General features: G+C 46.3%; 1 protein-coding gene across 2 annotated transcripts in view; it reads left to right on the top strand.

Annotated features, from left to right (window-relative positions):
- Positions 1-20,169, top strand: part of Ube3c (ubiquitin protein ligase E3C) — a 90,674-nt gene that overhangs the window by 51,309 nt on the left and 19,196 nt on the right. For both annotated transcript variants that reach the window (XM_042671582.1, XM_042671581.1), the window contains 5 exons: positions 1,907-2,011; positions 3,369-3,456; positions 3,765-3,862; positions 5,423-5,555; positions 8,771-9,018. In XM_042671582.1, coding sequence (XP_042527516.1) covers positions 1,907-2,011; positions 3,369-3,456; positions 3,765-3,862; positions 5,423-5,555; positions 8,771-9,018 — 672 coding nt within the window. The remainder of the gene's footprint in view (positions 1-1,906; positions 2,012-3,368; positions 3,457-3,764; positions 3,863-5,422; positions 5,556-8,770; positions 9,019-20,169) is intronic.

Raw genomic sequence — 20,169 nt, forward strand, 5'->3', positions numbered from 1 at the left:
GGTGCCAGTGGATCATACCTGTAATCCTAGCTACTCAGGAGGCTGAAATCTGAGGATCAAGGTTTATAGCCATCCCTGGGAGGAAAGTCTGAGATTCTCATTGCAAATTAGCCATCAAAAAAGCTACACGTGGAGCTATGCTCAATGGTAGAACACCAGCCTTGAACAAAAAGCTTAGGGACAGCACCCAAATCTTGAGTCAAGCCCCAGAATCTCCCTCCCCCCTCCCCCCCCCCCCCCCCACACATACACACAGAGTTAACATGGAAGTGAAGTTCAACTGGTAGAGAAGTCTACCTACCTAGTATTCAGAGTGCTGAATTCAAACCCCAGTATTACCTTCTACCCCTTCCCCCAACAAAAAACACAACACAACAACAAAACTGTTAGAAGCATAGAATTGAGTAGAAGCACAGAACATCACAGTTAATTCTTCAAGGGGCTGCTTATTCCGTACAAGACTCCACACAAAGAACACTTACATACAGGAGGGTAAAGGAGTAGCATTGGGGTGGGGACGCTTCACTTCCTGTAATTGGGCAGAGTGCCTCTTGTCTGCGACCGTGGTCGGGTTCAATATCTGTGGCAAGGCTTTGTCTCCTGGGTGGTAGTCTCACACAGATGGTCAGATTCTGTGGAGTAATACAACAAGCAAGAAACCTAACAGTTCCTAGAAAACATAGCCTTTGTTAACAGTGTGGCTCTGTGAACAGGTCACATTTCAACACAGTGGCTAATTATCTGAATGATTGATTGATTGACTGATTTTTGGTTGTGGGGCTTGGCAACTCTGTGCCTGGGTGCTGTCCTTGAGCTCTTCAGCTCAAGGCTAGCCCTCTACCACTTGAGCCACAGCACCACTTCCTAATTGTCTGATTTAAATATCTATTTACTGTGAAAATGGACAGAAGCCATGACATTTCAGTGAGGTTTTTCCCTAAACAGAACATGTCTGTACTATTCTAAGATCCAGTCTTTGGAAACTTAAAGCTAATTCTCAAGAACTAAGTATATTAGGTACCACTTAAACAGAAAGGGCCAGAAGTGGTACTGTGGCTCAAGTAGTAGAGTGCTAGCCGTGAGCAAAAGAATCTGCCCAGGGACAGTGCTGAGGCCCTGGGTTCAAGCCCTAGCTCTGGCCATAAAAATAAAAATTAGAAAAAAATGTCACAGTGGCATTTTAACCTCAGATGAGCTAATTCTAAGTTTTAAATATTTCAAAACTTGACCACCATCTCCTCTACAGGTAATAAAGACCATTATGTGTGTGTGCTGGAGTTCACTTTCCTTTCTTTGTTGGCAGGTAATTATTTTGTTCTTGCCGCACACTTGTGGTTGCGGAAGGCAGGGAGTGCTCATTTTGTGTGTGTGCTGCTCCTGGGGCCTGAACTCATCCCTTGGAAACTGTCCCTTTGCCCAAGGCTAGCTCTCTATCACTTGAGCCACAGCTCAACTTCTAGCTTTTTTGGTAGTTAATTAAAGATAACAGTGTCATGGACTTTCCTACCTAGGCTGGTTTTGAACCTTAGTCCTCATATCTCAGTTTCCTACGTAGCGGGGATAAGCTGGTGGTGCCTTGCTGTGAAGGTCTCTTACCTACCCTGGTTTGGGAACGCTTGAGCCCTTTTTTCTTTTTTCATTTTTAGTTGTTTTAATCAAGTAATATAGCTGTTTGAAACAAACTTAAGACAATATAGAACCTATAAAGAAAATCCTGCTTGTGTGACTTTGAATTCTACTGAAATTTGGCATCAGACTTAACACGGTCGAAGCCCAAACCCTTTCCTTAGAGGAGCATTGAAATTTCAGCCAACAGACTTTGAGGCCTGTTTCCTTGAGGCGTCTGAGTGGTGCTCCAGCTTCTGTGCACAGTGCTTCTGTGATATACACCCGCCCTTCTCTGCAGGTTATCACCAACCTGGTGAAAATGCTGAAGTCCAGAGACACAAGGAGAAGCTTCTGTCCTCCGAACCACTGGCTGTCAGAGCAAGAGGATATTAAAGCAGATAAGGTACTGCTAAACGACCCTTGTGGTGTGCTTCATTCAGAATGGTTTTTCAGCTCTCGACTTTCAGGAGAGTACATCCCTTGAAATTGTTTGAGTTATTACTCATTTTGTACCTCATTACTTTAGAAAAAAGCAGTGAACTTGTAGTGAACCCCTGTCACAGCCATTCAGAGTGGATTCTGTGCTTTTCTTTCGGTTACAGATGTGTTGTAGCTATGGCCCATCTCAGTCTGTGTACTTGAGTGAGGTCTGAGGCCCTCACAGTGGGTTGCTGACCTGAACTTAAGCTAGTCCCCAGGAAATGAGGGCTGGTGCCAGATAGAAATCATCCCCAGTTCATCCTTACTCTAGAAAGTTCACCACAGAAACCATGCACTGGTAGCTCACGCCTGTAATCCTAGCTACTCAGCAGGCTGGGATCTGAGGATCATGGTTCAAAGCCAGCCTTGGCAGGAAAGTCTGTGAGACTCTTACTCCAATTAACCACCAGAAAACTGGAAGTGGCACTGTGGCTCAAGTGATAGAGCACTCGCCTTGAGCTGAAGAGCTCAAGGACAGTGTCCATGCCCAGAGTTCAAGCCCCATTACTGAAAGAAAAAAGAAGAAAGAAAGCTCACCACAGAAGAGCATCAGTGACATAGTTCCCATAGTTATGCCATTTATAAGGATGCTCTCAGTATGGTTTGTTTTGTAAAGCCATTGTATTATTATGACTGTTTGCTATGCCCTGATACTGTTTATTCTTGAATAAAACAGTCATTGGGCTGGGAATGTGGCTTCGCATGCATGAAGCCCTGGGTTTGATTCCTCAGCACCACATACACAGAAAAAGCTGGAAGTGGCACTGTGGCTCAAGTGGTAGAGTGCTAGCCTTGAGCAAAAGAAGCTCAGGGAAAGCGCCCAGGCCCTGAGTTCAAGACCTAGGCCTGGCAAAATAAGGAAAAATAAAAGTTATCAATTCAGTTTAAAAATCGAATCAGCATGGGCTGGGAAGGTGGCTCAGTGGTAGAGCGCTTGCCTTGCATGCATGAGGCCCTGGGTTCCATTCCTCAGCGCCACATACGCAAAAAGAAAAAAAGCCGGAAGTAGTGCTGTGGTTCAAGTGGTAGAGCGCTAGCCTTGAGCTGAAGAGCTGAGGGACAGCACCCAGGCCCAGAGTTCAGGCCCCACGACCAGACCCAAAAAAAAAAAAAAGAGAGAGAATCGGCATAGGAGAAGCAAGCAAGTGCAGACTAGATAGGGCAGAGAGGGCCAGTTCATCAAAACAGAAGCAAGGCCCAGCCTGTCTCGCAGTAGAGGAAGCCCAGCCAGGGTCCTTGTGGGTCCAAAGGAAGTCCTGACACCAGTTTGGTCCCCTCAGGTCACCCAGCTCTACGTCCCTGCTTCCAGGCACGTTTGGAGGTTCCGGCGGATGGGCAGGATCGGCCCGCTGCAGTCTGCTCTGGAGGGTGAGCCCACCTTACCTCCCGGCGGCTTCCGGGAGCGCCTCTACACACTGTAGCTTCTGCACCTTTGAGCCTGCGCTTCCGCAGGGTTTGGTCTTGGAATACTACCCAAATTGGCCCCATGAGCTAGTCTCATCACCCACAAAAAAATGGCCTGCTGTCCTGCCCTTGCTGTTGTGGTACTGCTCACATGACCAGGAAGACTGAAAAAGGTTTCGGTTGGGTCTGGGGCGCTGGGGGTAGATAGCTGCGTTAGACTGCTGGGGCCTGTCTGACAGTGCGCGTGGACTAATGAGCTTCTAACACTGCAGTGGGCCTGGAGTCCCCGCCCCTGTCCGTGTCTGAGGAACGGCAGCTCGCCATTCTGACAGAACTGCCTTTCGTGGTTCCTTTTGAGGAGCGAGTGAAGGTACGTCAGTGATCACCTTATGTAAACAACTAATGCCCCAGACTGGGTATGGAGGGTTCTTCCTGTAGTCCTGGCTTAGTGGGAGGCAGTCCTCAGGAGGGTCCTGGCAAAAAGTGTGAGCAACCCCATTCCACCAGTAAATACAGAGTGATTCACATACTTGTCATCTCAGCTAAACTAAGCGTCTAAGTAGGCTTGCAGTTCCCGTCAGCCTTGCATAAATCCGAGACCCTGGGCCTGCCTAGCAAGTGTGAGGCCCTGAGTTCAAACCACACACACCACCCCCCTCAAAACACCAGCCAGCAGACCCCTGATGGTGTCTAATCTGTGTTCTCACTAGGTTGTAACAGCGTTCAGTAGTTGGTGAAACACAGCAGGTACCTCATGGCACAAACGGAAAGGTTTCCCTTAGTTACAGCTGGCTGAATGGCCTGTTAGATGAACAGATTTCTGATCATGAATTTGTTACTGAGAATGCCACTTTTTGTAAAGGTATGTTCCATTCATTCGAGTGGAAGTGGCATATCATGAACACTACTTTATACAAAATAAAAATGAGCAGATACTGTACCTCCCTGCCTGGTGATTTTCACCCACATACCAGAATTTGTTTGTATCTGTTCCCAAACATAATCTAATGTGTTCTATTTGCAACCACTTAACTATATGTAGTTTTTTTCTAGGAATTTTTCTAAGAATTTTTGGTGTTGGTTTCAAGAAGTATTGGTTAGGCCTCCTCACTCCTGGGCATTTGCTTTAGAAACTGTTGGCATTTTTTCTTCAAAAACTACAAATAGCAACTACTTCGAGTTCCCTATGCTTGATTTTCACAATCAATAACCTGTGAATTATGTCATTATGGAAGTATTCCCACTAGGTCTTGTAATAGGACTTTTACAATGAGCGGTTTTTGGTTTTTTTTTTTGGTCCGGTCGTGGGGCCTGAACTCTGGGCCTGGGCACTTGTCCCTCAGCTCTTCAGCTCAAGGGTAGGCAAGGCTCTACCACTTGAGCTACAGCGCCACTTCCGGCTTTTTTCTTTTTGCTTATGTGATGCTGAGGAATTGAACCCAGGGCCTCAGGCATACAAGGCAAGCGCTCTACCACTGAGCCACCTTCCCAGCCCCAAGAGCAGTTCCTCCTGAATTTTTATGAAAGATTTGTAATGAATATAGACTAAATAAAGCAATTGATTTTCAGAATCTGTTACAAAATGGAAGAAAACAGCCAACATTTGATACCATGACTATTAAATTTTATTTACTGAAGCCAGATACCTGTAACCCTAGCTACTCAAGACGCCGATACCTGAAGATTGTAGTTCGAAGCCAATCTAAACAGGAAAGTCCATGTGACACTTACCTCCAGTTAACCACCAAAAAAGCAGCAATGAAGCTTTGGCTCAAGCAGTAACCTTGAGCAATAGAAGCTCAGGGATAGTGCCCAGGTCCTGCGTTTAAGCGCCAGTTCTAGCACCCCACCCTCTACCCCCAGTTCTTTGGATTGCTTGTGTCTATAACAAGTTTGTTGTTTATAATAACCTTGTAACTTCCCTTGTCAGATCTTTCAAAGGTTAATTTATGCAGATAAGCAAGAAGTTCAAGGAGATGGTCCATTTCTAGATGGAATAAATGTCACAATAAGAAGGAACTATATTTATGAGGATGCTTATGACAAACTGTCCCCAGAAAATGGTATGTGTACTGCTCTTTATAGAGGTATATATGGCAGGGGAGGCTGGAAAATTATTTTAGGAGAGAATCATCAACAAAGTCCTCTGCTTGTTTGTTTTTGAAATACTAGGGGTCTAATGCAGAGCCTTCCACATACATACAGATGTTTTACCATTGAATTGCATCCTTGGCCCTTTGAAATGACATTTTTGTGGTGGTGACACTGATTTTGGTTTTTGGTTTTGTTTTGTTGGGGTGTTGGTGGTTTTTGGTGTGTATGTGTGCATGCGTGTGCGCAGACTCTTGCTTGGCTTTTTCTTCGCTCAGGGCTGGTGCTCTACAACTTGAGCCATACCTCTACTTCTGGTTTCTTGCTGGTTAGAGATAAGAGTCTCACAGACTCTTCTGCCCAAACTGGCTTCTAACTGCCATCCTCAGATCTCAGTCTCCTGAGTAGCTAGGATTGTAGGTGGGAGCCACCAGTGTCCTGCTGGACATTTCTAATTTATCCTTAGAAACAAGTGGTGTCAAGATACCTATAAGCCTAGATTTCCGGCAAGAGAAAAAGCAAAAGAAGCTCCGGGACTGCCCAGGCCCAGAGTTCAAGCCCCAGGTCTGGCCAAAACAAAAAACAAAAAAAACATATCATTGTTACTATCTGGCAGTTTTTGAAGTAATATATATATCAAGTAACTTCTTGTATTCGTTCTTAAAATTAGATATTCAGAAGCCAGATGCCAGTGGCTCACACCTACAATCTTAGCTACTGAAGAGGCTGAGATCTAAGGATCAATGTTCAAAGCCAACTGGGGTAGGAAAGTTCATGAAACTCTTACCTCTGGTAAACTACCAAAAATAGCAAAGTGGAGCTCTGGCTCAAGTACAGCACTAGCTTTAAGCAGAAGAAGCTCATGCCCCGCACTGGTGGCTCACGCCTGTAATCCTAGCTACTAACAAGGCTGAGATCTGAGGATCATGGTTGAAAACCAGACTTGCCTAAGTCTGTGAGACTCTTACCTCCAATAAAACACCAGAAAACCAGAAGTAGTGTTGTGGCTCAAGTGGTAGAGCACTAGCCTTGAGCTGAAGAGCTCAGTGACAGCACCAGGCCCAGAGTTCAAGCCCCATGACTGACCAAAAAAAAAAAGAAGAAGAAAAAGAAGCTCAGAGACAGTGCCTACACCTTGAGTTCAAACCCCTGGACTGGCACCAAAAAAAAAAAAAAAAAGATATTTGGAGCTGGAGGTATGGCTCATGTGCTAAAGTGCTTGCCTTCCAAACACAAAGCCCCGAGTTCAAGGCTGTCCATTAAGATTAGATGTTCAGGGGCTGGGAAGGTGGCTCAGTAGAGTGTTTGCTTTGCATGCATGAGGCCGTGGGTTCAATTCCTCAGCTTTATATAAGCAGAAAAGGCCAGAAGAGGTGCTGTGGCTCAAGTGGTAGAGCGCTAGCCTTGAGCTGAAGAGCTGAGGGACAGCGCCCAGGCCCAGAGTTCAGGCCCACGACCAACAAAAACAAAACAAAACAGATTAGATGTTCAGGTGACAGCTTGATATAAATGTGAAAATATGTTCTCTTTTCACTGTTTTGTGCCAGTACTAGAGTTTTAACTCAGGCCAACTTGGGCTGTAGTCACTGTCCCTGAGCGTCTTTGGCTTAAGGCTGGTATTCTATAAAAATCCCCTGGACTTTCTTACCCAGACTGGATTCATGCCATGATCCTCAGATCTCAATCTCTTGAGTAGCTAGGATTACAGCCATGAGCCATTCATGGCTGGAGCAAATACATTTTAGTGTTTTTGTTTCTGGTTAGCTGGCGAGATTTCTTTTTGGAAGTTTATCTGGAACTTAGTTTGAACATGTTTTGTAATTATATGAACCAAAATTGAGATGGGACTGTCAGTGAAAGGATGTTCTTTATCTTGATTATGATTCCAACTTTGAAAAAGTATGTTTAAGAATAGTACCTCAAACTGAGCACCAGTAGCTCATGGGGCTTGAACTCTGGACCTGGGCTCTGTCCCTCAGCTCTTCAGCTCAAGGCTAGCACTCTACCACTTGAGCTACAGCACCACTTCAGGTTTTCTGGTGGTTTATTGGAGATAAGGGTTTCGCAGACCTTTCCAGGCAGGGCTGGCTTTGAACCGCGATCCTCAGATCTCAGCCTCCTGAGTAGCTAGGATTACAGGCGTGAGCCGCCGGCACCTGGCTAGTGAGAAACTATTATCTCCAGTTAACCACCAGAAAACTGGAAGTGGTACTGTGCCTTGAGCTGAAGAGCTTAGGGACAGCACCCAGGCCCAGAGTTCAAGCCCCATAATCGACAAAAAAAAATGATGTGTCAGCTGGGGGTGGTTCATGTTTGCAGCTGTTGGAGTGTTAGTTTTGCTCAGTTTTGTCCTGCAGATGAGTGTGATTTTTAGCCTGGGCCTGTTAAGAGATTTCAGTAACATACAATCCCCAGCATATGTTCTAGCTGGGCATGATACAGTAGCTGTAGCCCCGAAGGTATAGGTGTTTGCCTGACTCCCACAGGGGCTATGGTCCCTGGTGTCGGGTCACATGGCTCTCCTCATTCTGGGCTCTGTAGTGTCACCTTTGGCAGTGTTCCTGATGATAACAGCTGCTCTAGTATCTTCTCATGTCCCTAGTTTTATTCCCCTCCTCTACAGGCATTTCAGTCTCCTCTGTCATGCAGTAGATGACACACTTTAACTTTCTCCTAAATGCTGCTCACACGGTGCCCGTCTGGAGAAGTCAACAGAAAGAGATTTGGTGCTGGGTGTGATGCTGCATTCCTGTAGCCTAGTTACTCTAGGGGCGCCGGCCTGGGGTCTCAACATTCAAGGCCAACCTGGATAAAGTTAGCCAAGAGCAAGTGAAGAAGCGAAGGGCTTGGGAGCGCGGCTCAGATGAAGGAAGGGCGCTTGTCTAGCACGCCAAAGCCTTGGGCTCCCTACTATTGCAAACCTTTTCCTGCAGACTCCAGAGAGGTTGTTTTTATTGTTTGCTAGCAAGCTGAAATGGGCACTTTGATGTACACAAGCTTCTGGTTTTGGACTATGTTTGCTTATTTGTATTTATGTGGATGCCATGGCATTGTCCCTTTAATATCATGGCTCTGCTGAGTCATACACGTCAGCACTCTGCTGTCTGACCTCCGCTGGTGCTTCCTGTATCACCCTTGCTCTCACTGCTTTTTTGACTGTTTAACACCCTTCCCTTTTCCTTAACAGAACCAGATTTGAAAAAGCGGATCCGTGTGCACTTGCTCAACGCCCATGGCTTGGATGAAGCTGGCATCGATGGTGGGGGTATTTTTCGAGAGTTTTTAAATGAACTACTAAAATCCGGATTTAACCCCAACCAGGGATTCTTTAAGACCACTAATGAAGGGCTTCTGTACCCGAACCCAGCTGCCCAGATGCTTGTGGGAGATTCTTTTGCCAGACATTACTACTTCTTAGGCAGGATGCTCGGAAAGGTAACACGATCTTTATATAAAAACACATCACAAAAGATGTCACTCGGTGCTTCTGTATAGTTTTGTTCTAAATTTCATTGATGAGTTTTATTCACAGTTGTTACTATTTTAGTATTAATTTACATAGAAGTTACATTTCGTCATTTTATATCTCATGTGCAGTAATTGAAAATAATTGGTGTCGTTCAGGAAACTTAGGAAGCATTGTAAGATTCTGTTGATAGCAGGCTCGCAGTGCTTCCTGCTGGCACAGATGTGTAGCCTGTGAACTGACCTCTTCACCTTCTCTCAGCTAGCTGCTTTGCCAGAATTGTTGAATGTGCTCTCAGTAGAAGACCACACTTGCTCTGCAAGGTTTGTGTGTGCTCTAAACCCTTTGACTGATGGTCTGCTGCTGATGCCCTAGCTGCCAGTGTGCTATACTTGATAACCTAGTGGTGCAGACTGGACAACACCTACCACCCATCATCCATACACACTACACAACACCTACCACCCATCATCCATACAGACTGGACAACACCTACCACCCATCATCCATACAGACTGCACAACACCTACCACCCATCATCCATACAGACTACACAACACCTACCACCCATCATCCATACACACTACACAACACCTACCACCCATCATCCATACACACTACACAACACCTACCACCCATCATCCATGCAGACTGGACAACACCTACCACCCATCATCCATACACACTACACAACACCTACCACCCATCATCCGTACAGACTACACAACACCTACCACCCATCATCCGTACAGACTACACAACACCTACCACCCATCATCCATACACACTACACAACACCTACCACCCATCATCCGTACAGACTACACAACACCTACCACCCATCATCCATACACACTACACAACACCTGCCACCCATCATCCGTACAGACTACACAACACCTACCACCCATCATCCATACACATTACACAACACCTACCACCCATCATCCGTACAGACTACACAACACCTACCACCCATCATCCGTGCAGACTACACAACACCTACCACCCATCATCCATACAGACTGGACAACACCTACCACCCATCATCCGTACAGACTACACAACACCTACCACCCATCATCCGTACAGACTACACAACACCTACCACCCATCATCCGTACAGACTACACAACACCTACCACCCATCATCCGTACAGACTACACAACACCTACCACCCATCATCCATACAGACTACACAACACCTACCACCCATCATCCATACACACTACACAACACCTACCACCCATCATCCATACAGACTACACAACACCTACCACCCATCAGCCATACAGACTGGACAACACCTACCACCCATCATCCGTACAGACTACACAACACCTACCACCCATCATCCATACAGACTACACAACACCTACCACCCATCATCCATACAGACTACACAACACCTACCACCCATCAGCCATACAGACTGGACAACACCTACCACCCATCATCCGTACAGACTACACAACACCTACCACCCATCATCCGTACAGACTACACAACACCTACCACCCATCAGCCATACAGACTGGACAACACCTACCACCCATCATCCGTACAGACTACACAACACCTACCACCCATCATCCGTACAGACTACACAACACCTACCACCCATCATCCATACAGACTACACAACACCTACCACCCATCATCCGTACAGACTACACAACACCTACCACCCATCATCCGTACAGACTACACAACACCTACCATCCATCATCCATACAGACTACACAACACCTACCACCCATCATCCGTACAGACTACACAACACCTGCCACCCATCATCCGTACAGACTGGACTAGCCTTCACAGAATGAAAGGGGAAGAGTTAGCTGTTTAACAAATGGAAACTTGAGAGATGTAGTGCTCCTCTTGAGTCAAATCTAGAGCAAAACAAGGGCACTTTGGCCCTACTATACTTAGCTCACTGGACTCCCTCCAGGGAGTCATGCAACTCTTAATGATGAAAAGTAGTAGTTACTAATGTTTTCATAGAAAACTTTTGCATCCAATTTTATATATGTAGCTAAACTTTATTTTGTTGCATTTTAAGTGAAACAGTTTACATTGCTATTTCCAGGATGTAGCTGGCAGTTACTCCAGTAAAATGAGCTACCTGTAAAGTGTCTTCAGAGAGGGCAGAATCACCTGAGCTGCTCTCATGGGGTGGGGCCAGCTCTGAGAATATATCCAAGGGTTCCCAGCACCAGGCTCTGATTCCCAGTGCTCATGGGAACGCTTTAACCCTGAGCCCTTGGTCAGAGTCAGAGTCCTGTTAAAGGTGACTCAGTGCAGAGTGCAGGAGGCTCACCGCACCCAGCACTGCTGCTCCTAGGAGCGAGTCTCGCTTTCAGACATATGCCCTAGCTTGTTTTCATCTGGGGAAATGTTTCTTGACATGTAGAAGAAAAATGGAACTTGATGCATAAAGCATCATTGTATAGTGCACACAACGTACTGACTAGTGAGCAGTTGTGTAGTGCACACAACGTACTGACTAGTGAGCGGTTGTATAGTGCACACAACGTACCGACTAGTGAACGGTTGTGTAGTGCACACAACGTACCAACTAGTGAGCGGTTGTGTAGTGCACACAACGTACGGACTAGTGAGCGGTTGTGTAGTGCACACAGCGTACTGACTAGGGAGCAGTTGCGTAGTACATACAATGTACTGACTAGTGAGCAGTTGTGTAGTACACACAATGTACCAACTAGTGAGCGGTTGTGTAGTGCACACAACGTACCGACTAGTGAGCGGTTGTGTAGTGCACACAACGTACCGACTAGTGAGCGGTTGTATAGTGCACACAACGTACCGACTAGTGAGCGGTTGTGTAGTGCACACAACGTACCGACTAGTGAGCGGTTGTGTACTACACACAGTGTTCTGACTACTGAGCAGTGCTATCCATGAATCTTCAGTAAATGTATTTCATATTTGGTGAAATTCATTAGGGTGTTTTCAATAACCTGGAAATGCCTTTTACTTTGTGCCAGTCCTGGATGGGACTTAAAGTCAGGGCCTGGGTGCTGTCACTGAGAGTTTTTTGCTCAAGGCTAGTGTTCTACCACTTGAGCCACAGCTCTACTTCTGACTTTTGTTGTTGTGGTTGTTGTTTTGTTTGTTGGTCTGTGGGGCTTGAACTGGGCTGGGCATGTCCCAGGACCTCTTCTTTGTGTTCAAAGCTAGCGCTGTATCACTTAAGTCATGGCAGCACTTCTGGTTTTTCAGGTTAATTGGAGATAGTAGACTGGCAGGAACTTCCCTGCCTGGGCTGGGTTCGAATTGCGAGCCTCAGCTCAGCCTTCTGAGTTGCTAGGCTTTGCGGGGATGAGCCACTGGGGCCTGGCCACCTTGCCTCCTTGGTGGTTCAGGGGAGATAAGAGTATTGACGAGTGTTTGTGTGACTCGGGGGGTAAAGCATTGCCCTAGAGCTGAAAAAGCTCAGGGACAGCACCCAGGCCCTGAGCTCAAGCCCAGGCCCCGGGCTGGAGTTGGGGAGGGGAAGGGTCGTTGGAGCAGGAGAGACCCCGAGTTTGATCCATACTGATCCACATAGTGAGGCTGTTTCAAAAAGAAAAGGCAGAGAAGCTGGGTGCAGCCACAGGTTGTGCAAATCCAGTTTAGTGAGCGCGTGACTAGGACGGTCATTCCTAGTACTGCATTTCTAGGTGAGGTGAGCGGGCTTCCCTGAAGGGGTCCCAAGTACAAAAGTTGAGGTGTGGTCTCTTGAGTGAGGTGTAGCTGAGGGCAGACGGGGTCAGGCCTGTCCAGTAGGCCCAGCAGCGTCTGGCTTGTTAGGAACATCTTCTCACAACTCCTGAGGAACCACCATCCCCCGCACCTCCCCCAGCCGGCACCAACACCTCCGTGGACTCTGTCTCTAGAGCTCTACTGCCCACCGATAGTCCACTCAGCCGGTGCGGGCACCTCAGTGCATTCTGCAAGTTGGCCTCTTCCAGCCATTATAGTATCATAGAATCATATGGTATATGGCCTTTTCTTCTCTCTTCTATTCTTTTTTTTTTGTTTGTTTGTTTTGGTCAGTCGTAGGGCTTGAACTCTGGGCCTGGGCGCTGTCCCTCAGGTATTCAGCTCAAGGCGAGTGCTCTACCACTTGAGCTACAGCACTACTTCCGGTTTTCTGGTGGTTTATTGGAGATAGGAGTCTCACAGTCTTTCCTGCCCAGGCTGGCTTTGAACTGCGATCCTCAGATCTCAGCCTCCTGAGTAGCTAGGGTTACAGGCATGAGCCACTAGTGCCCAACTTTCTCTTCTCTTTTCTTTTCTTTCCTCTTCTTTTCTCTTCTTGGTCAGTTGTGGGGCTTGAACTCTGGGCCTGGGCGCTGTCCCTCAGCTCTTCAGCTCAAGGCAAGCGCCCTACCACTTGAGCCACAGTACCACTTCTGGCTTTCTGTGTGTATGTGGTGCTGAGGAATCAAACCCAGGGCCTCGTGCATACGAGGCAAGCACTCTACCACTGAACCACCTTCCCAGCCCCAACGCGTACTTTTGTAGATACTTTGTAAGATCAGTATGTTTAGTGGTTCAAGGACACAGCACCAGCATTGACTGGCTCCTATGAAGACTTCGTGGCAGAAGGAATCGTGGTGGGAGCATGCGCCGGAGGCCAGCAAGAAAGGCCAGGCATGCAGGTGGTCCTTCCCCAAGTCCCCACCACAGGAACCGCCAGAAGACCACCGGCAAACCATAGTGGACCTCCTCTCTGGTCAGGGACAGCACTGGCTGTGGCCCGTGTGTCAGGTGGCAGCTGCTTGGTGGACACGTTATTACAGCCTGCTTTAGCCTCCTCTGGAAGGTCAACTTGGAAGCCTCAGTTCATGAAATCGTTACAACATCTTGCCAGGCACCAGTGGCTCATGCCTATAAATCTTAGTTACTCAGGAGGCTGAGATCTGAGGATTAAGGTTCAAAGCCAGCCCAGGAGATCTGAGAGATTCCTATCTCCAATGAACCAGCAAAAAGCCAGAACTGGAGATGTGGTGCAAGTGGTAGAGCTTCAGCCCTAAGCAAAATAACTGCGTGAGAGCATGAGACACAGAATTCAAGCCCACCAGTACTACACTAACAAAAAGGAAAAGGACACTTTTGTTCTTTGAATCAAATACAAGCCCCAAGGGCCTTTAGAATTAATGATAATAAAATAATGAATACAAGTAAAGATAAGCCTTTATTTTGGCCACACTAACCTGAAATGTACTCTAAGCCTAAATTTTCTCATCCAGTGCAATAATAGTTTTGTCTTAAATGAAAGTACAGTGGTGCACTTCTATTCCCTGCACTCCAGCCAAGTAGAGCACTCTGCTGAGGCAGGAGAGTCGTAAGTTCAATGCCAGCCTGAACTGTATAGCAAGACCCTGTCTCAAAAGCCAGGGATTGGGGCTGGGAAGGTGGCTCAGTGGTAAAGTGCTTGCCTTGTATGCATGAGGCCCTGGGTTCAATTTCTCAATACCACATTACACAGGAAAAGCCAGAAGCGGCACTGTGGCTCAAGTACTCACCTTGAGCTGAAGAACTGAGGGACAGCGCCCAGGCCCAGAGTTCAAGCCCCACGACCAACAACAAAGAAAAAAAAGCCAAGGACTGGTGCTGTCGCTTAGTGATAGAGTGCTTGGCTGGTGGTGTGAACTTCTGGGCTCCATCTCCAGAGCCAATGTATTAACTAGTTTCACGTTCCTAAAAACAAGTCATTGCAGCATGTTAGTTAATTTAGCTCCCCATATTTAAGATCCTCCTCAGAGTTTTCTGTGTGGAAATTCCTAAGGGAGTACTAGTAGCTAAAACATACATTATTATCCTCTGATTATATACGGTTAGCTCTGTACCAACATGCTAAAAATTGCCTTTGTCTAAATAAATGTAATAGTATGGCACTAATACTGAGGTGTGTGGGCCTTAAATCTTTAAGAGAAGAAAACTGTATACAGATTGATGATGGTATTTATTGGGTCATAATGTATTTAAATTTTCTTTAATGCACATGTTAGTGATTGTTTACTGTGATGAAGAGCAAGAGGGCCTCCTGTGGAGGCGGAGAGCCTCACGGCACTGCTCGCCTCCCAGCTAAGAGCTCCATTAGCAGATGGCTCCTACCCGTGGAACGGGTCACAGTGACACTTTATCGCCTGTAAATCAGGCCCCAGACAGGGCTGGATAAACAGCCCAGGATGCGGTCATGGCATGTTGGGTGGTTTTACACATGGAAGCACCTAGTCCACTTAAGCCAATTAAGTTCAGAATATTTATTGAAGCAAGTCTTCCGTCATATCTGAATTTCATTTGAAAGGACCTTTTTTCATGCTTCAGGATATTGATCTGATTGGACCAGAATTCCCATTAATCAGGTTATTTGGTAATCTCTTGGACAGTTATTTGAAATCTTTAGGAGTCTGTGTAACGTCAGCATGGTCTCTAGTTGTGCATTTCACTAGACTTCAGTGTGCTTTGAACATCTCATAAAAGGAGGCACTCAGCTGATCCCCAACCCTTATGAAAGTCGGGAGAATTTATTTGTGCCTTCGGAATACGCTCACTCCGTCCTGTGAAGGCTTTAACCCTGCAGAGATGGAGGTGATGCTGGTCACCTTCTGGGTCTCCTCCTGGTGTCCTCCTTGCTGCTCATCATGGACTCCGGCTGGTGGCTGACCCAAGGTCTCGAGGGTGGGCAGTCTCTAGGGGTAATTGTGGTTCTTCTGAGTGCCCTGCCTCGGCAGTGGCCACTTCCTTAAGAATCTGGTCCTGTTGACCATCTCTTCTTCTGGAAGCAGGGAATTCAAAGATAATCAGTTTGCAAATTATTTGAATTTTATTTCTTCTGAGAACTGGACTTGATTCCATTTATTTCTTTAGTTTGTTCTTTTCCCCCTCTCTCCTCTTACCCCTCTCCCCTTCTCCCCCAATTTCTCTCCCACTCCCTCCCTCTCCCACTCTCTCCCTCTCCTTTCCTCTCTTCTTCTCTCCTTCCTTTTCTCCCTCTTCCCCTTCTCTCCCTCCCTCTCCCTCCCTCTTGTTCACTGTACTAGGTTTGATCTCAGGGCCTGAGCAGTGTCCCTTAGCTTTTTCATTCAAGGCTGGCACTTGAATCTCACAGCTCCACTTGGTGGGTAGTTCGAGATAGGAGTCTTAAGGACTTTCTATCCAGAGCTTGCTTCAAACTTCCCTCTTCAAATTTCGTCTCCTAAGTAGCTCGGATTATAGATGTGGCCCAGCTAGCCAGCAGTATTTGCAAATGTGCGAACACCCTTCTTACCAACTGAGGTCAAGGTTTTGTGTTGATTCATTTCATTTCTTGAGAAACCATAAAACCAGAAGTGGTTTCAATTGCACCATAAAAGTAACAGGTCTGAGGCTGGGAAGGTGGCTCAGTGGTAGAGTGCTTGCCTTGCATACATGAGGCTTGGGTTCGATTCCTCAGCACCACAGAAGCAGAAAAAGCCAGAAGTGGTGCCGTGGCTCAAGTGGTAGAGCGCTGGCATTGAGCTGAAGAGCTGAGGGACAGTGCTCAGAGTTCAGGCCCCACAACCAACAGAAAAAAAGGAACAGGTCTATTGAGAATTCACCTGTGTTTCATGCCTTAGAGTTCTTGTAACTTAAGCTACTCCAAGACATTCAAAAAGTGCTTTCTAACTACTATGTTATGCATTTGCACTTTTAAGAACTAAAGCAGTGGAGAGGAGAATGAAAGAGTCAGTGTTAGGTGGAGACCATATTCCCGTTTCTATGCCATTGTGGGTGTTGGATGCACTCTCTCCCTGGACCTACTTGAAGGCTGCTGTTTTAAAGAAACAGGCCCAGGGACACCCTTCAACATTAATAAACCTCAGAAATAATAAGTCTCTCTGCTGGGCACTGGTGGCTCACACCTGTAATCGTAGCTACTCAGGAAGCTGAGATCTGAGAATCACGGTTCAAAGCCAGCCTGAGCAGGAAAGTCCGTGAAACTCTTATCTCCAATAAACCACTTGAAAACTGGAAGTGGTGCTGTGGCTCAAGCGGTAGAGCGCTCACCTTGAGCTGAAGAAGGCAAGGACAGTGCCCAAGCTGTAGTGATGTCAGGGTGGCAGGGATGTTGATGACAGGTGTAGTGATGTCAGGGTGACAGGGATGTTGATGACAGGTGTAGTGATGTCAGGGTGACAGGGATGTTGATGACAGGTGTAGTGATGTCAGGGTGACAGGGATGTTGATGACAGGCGTAGTGATGTCAGGGTGACAGGGATGTTGATGACAGGCGTAGTGATGTCAGGATCGCAGGGATGTTGATGACAGGTGTAGTGATGTCAGGGTGACAGGGATGTTGATGACAGGCGTAGTGATGTCAGGGTGACAGGGATGTTGATGACAGGCGTAGTGATGTCAGGGTGACAGGGATGTTGATGACAGGTGTAGTGATGTCAGGGTGACAGGGATGTTGATGACAGGCGTGATGTCAGGGTGGCAGGGATGTTGATGACAGGTGTAGTGATGTCAGGGTGACAGGGATGTTGATGACAGGCGTAGTGATGTCAGGGTGGCAGGGATGTTGATGACAGGTGTAGTGATGTCAGGGTGACAGGGATGTTGATGACAGGCGTAGTGATGTCAGGGTGACAGGGATGTTGATGACAGGAGTAGTGATGTCAGGGTGACAGGGATGTTGATGACAGGCGTAGTGATGTCAGGGTGACAGGGATGTTGATGACAGGCGTAGTGATGTCAGGGTGACAGGGATGTTGATGACAGGTGTAGTGATGTCAGGGTGACAGGGATGTTGATGACAGGCGTAGTGATGTCAGGGTGACAGGGATGTTGATGACAGGTGTAGTGATGTCAGGGTGACAGGGATGTTGATGACAGGTGTAGTGATGTCAGGGTGACAGGGATGTTGATGACAGGTGTAGTGATGTCAGGGTGACAGGGATGTTGATGACAGGTGTAGTGATGTCAGGGTGACAGGGATGTTGATGACAGGTGTAGTGATGTCAGGGTGACAGGGATCTTGATGACAGGCGTAGTCATGTCAGGGTGACAGGGATGTTGATGACAGGCGTAGTGATGTCAGGATCGCAGGGATGTTGATGACAGGAGTAGTGATGTCAGGGTGACAGGGATGTTGATGACAGGTGTAGTGATGTCAGGGTGACAGGGATGTTGATGACAGGAGTAGTGATGTCAGGGTGACAGGGATGTTGATGACAGGCGTAGTGATGTCAGGGTGACAGGGATGTTGATGACAGGCGTAGTGATGTCAGGATGGCAGGGATGTTGATGACAGGAGTAGTGATGTCAGGGTGACAGGGATGTTGATGACAGGCGTAGTGATGTCAGGGTGACAGGGATGTTGATGACAGGCGTAGTGATGTCAGGGTGACAGGGATGTTGATGACAGGAGTAGTGATGTCAGGGTGACAGGGATGTTGATGACATCCATAGTCATGCAGCATAATTGGGAAGAGAAAGAACGATGCTCTTTGCAGATAAATGGGTGAGTGTATCAAACGACACTCAATAAATATGTGGACATCTGTGTAAAGACCTGCTAAGCAGAGCAAGGTGATGTCTGCAGGGCGAGGTCAGGGACTGTTGGCTTCCATTACGGGTCTCAGCCGCACTGCACAGCCTGCTTCTCTCAGTACACACACCTCCTTATCTGACATTTCCCTTTGGTTTTTTTGTTTGTTTGTTTGTTTGTTTGTTTTAAGCAGTGTAGTTTGAATGATTAGAAATAATTAAAGTTATTATCTGCTTGCTCAATTAGGATGGCTTTCAAGCAAGACATCGTCTCATATAGTTTTTAGATTAAGTTATAAATGTTCACTTTAGAACTTCCTGAAGATTGATAGAGATGCATTTGAAAAGCATTATTTTTTTTATTGATTCTTAATGTAGTAAATTACTGAAGTTACTTGGCAGCAAACAGAAGTGGTCTGTAGTGTGGCTCACATTTATTCTCCTGATAGAGCCACAATTTGCATTAATTACATTGCAACTGCACTTACTTATATTAAAAGGCTTCTACCATAATTAATCCTTTTTATTTCAAATCATTTTGGCACAATTTCTAGCCATAAACACTCATAAAGGACAGACAGTTGAAAAATACGTTACAGGATTTTTCCATATACCTAGTGCTATTTTTTTCCTGACAGGTAGTTATTGATAAGCTTGAAGGAACAAGTGTAGCACAAGTGGCTGGAAAAATGCTAAGTGGATTATTTTGCATAAAAAATAGGCCATTTTGAAGTTGTATAATTAACCTGTTTAGAAAATACCTTGATTTATGCTTACATTTGTATCTCGGTCGCATACATTATGGAAATTTAATTTATAATCCATTTAGCTGATGCAATCATAGTTTTTAGTGCTATCATTTATTAGTGCTTGTATATTAAACACTCCAAAGGTTTAAACCTGCCTTATGTAAAAAATTATACCTATGCATTTACATTTTATGAGTCACAGTGGGATTTCTGTTTAAAATTCAGGTGGCTCTGATACATTTAAGGAATTTCTCTGGATTATTGTTACTAATGCGGAAATGGCAAACAATGACCTTACGTATTGAACACCAGTGATTTACACCTCCAGCTTACGTTTAAAGTCACGGTGCAGATGAACACCTGGGATCAATCAAGTAGCTGGATGCAGAGTGTTCTACCAGGCTTGGAGCTCATCATTCACTTGGAAGTGATGGTGCCCATAAGTGCTCCAGGCTAATAGTATTAACCATTCCTAACTTAAGCAAATTGTGGCTTGTTGGAACAAGTCTTTATTTACATTATCAGCAGATACTAAGTGCTAGTTGTCATTATCTTACCCAGTTTCTCTTTAAGAAGTTCTTTTTTTTTTTTTTTTGTCGGTTGTGGGGCTTGAACTCTGGGCCTGGGCGCTGTCCCTCAGCTCTTCAGCTCAAGGCGAGCGCTCTACCACTTGAGCTACAGCGCCACTTCCGGTTTTCTGGTGGTTTATTGGAGATAGGAGTCTCACGGTCTCTCCTGCCCGGGCTGGCTTTGAACCGCGATCCTCAGATCTCAGCCTCCTGAGTAGCTAGGATTACAGGCGTGAGCCACCAGCGCCCAGCTTCTTTAAGAAGTTCTTGAATGCC

Source organism: Dipodomys spectabilis, unplaced genomic scaffold (genome assembly GCF_019054845.1).
Source record: "Dipodomys spectabilis isolate Male_0828 unplaced genomic scaffold, ASM1905484v1 ptg000646l, whole genome shotgun sequence".
NCBI lineage: Eukaryota > Metazoa > Chordata > Mammalia > Rodentia > Heteromyidae > Dipodomys > Dipodomys spectabilis.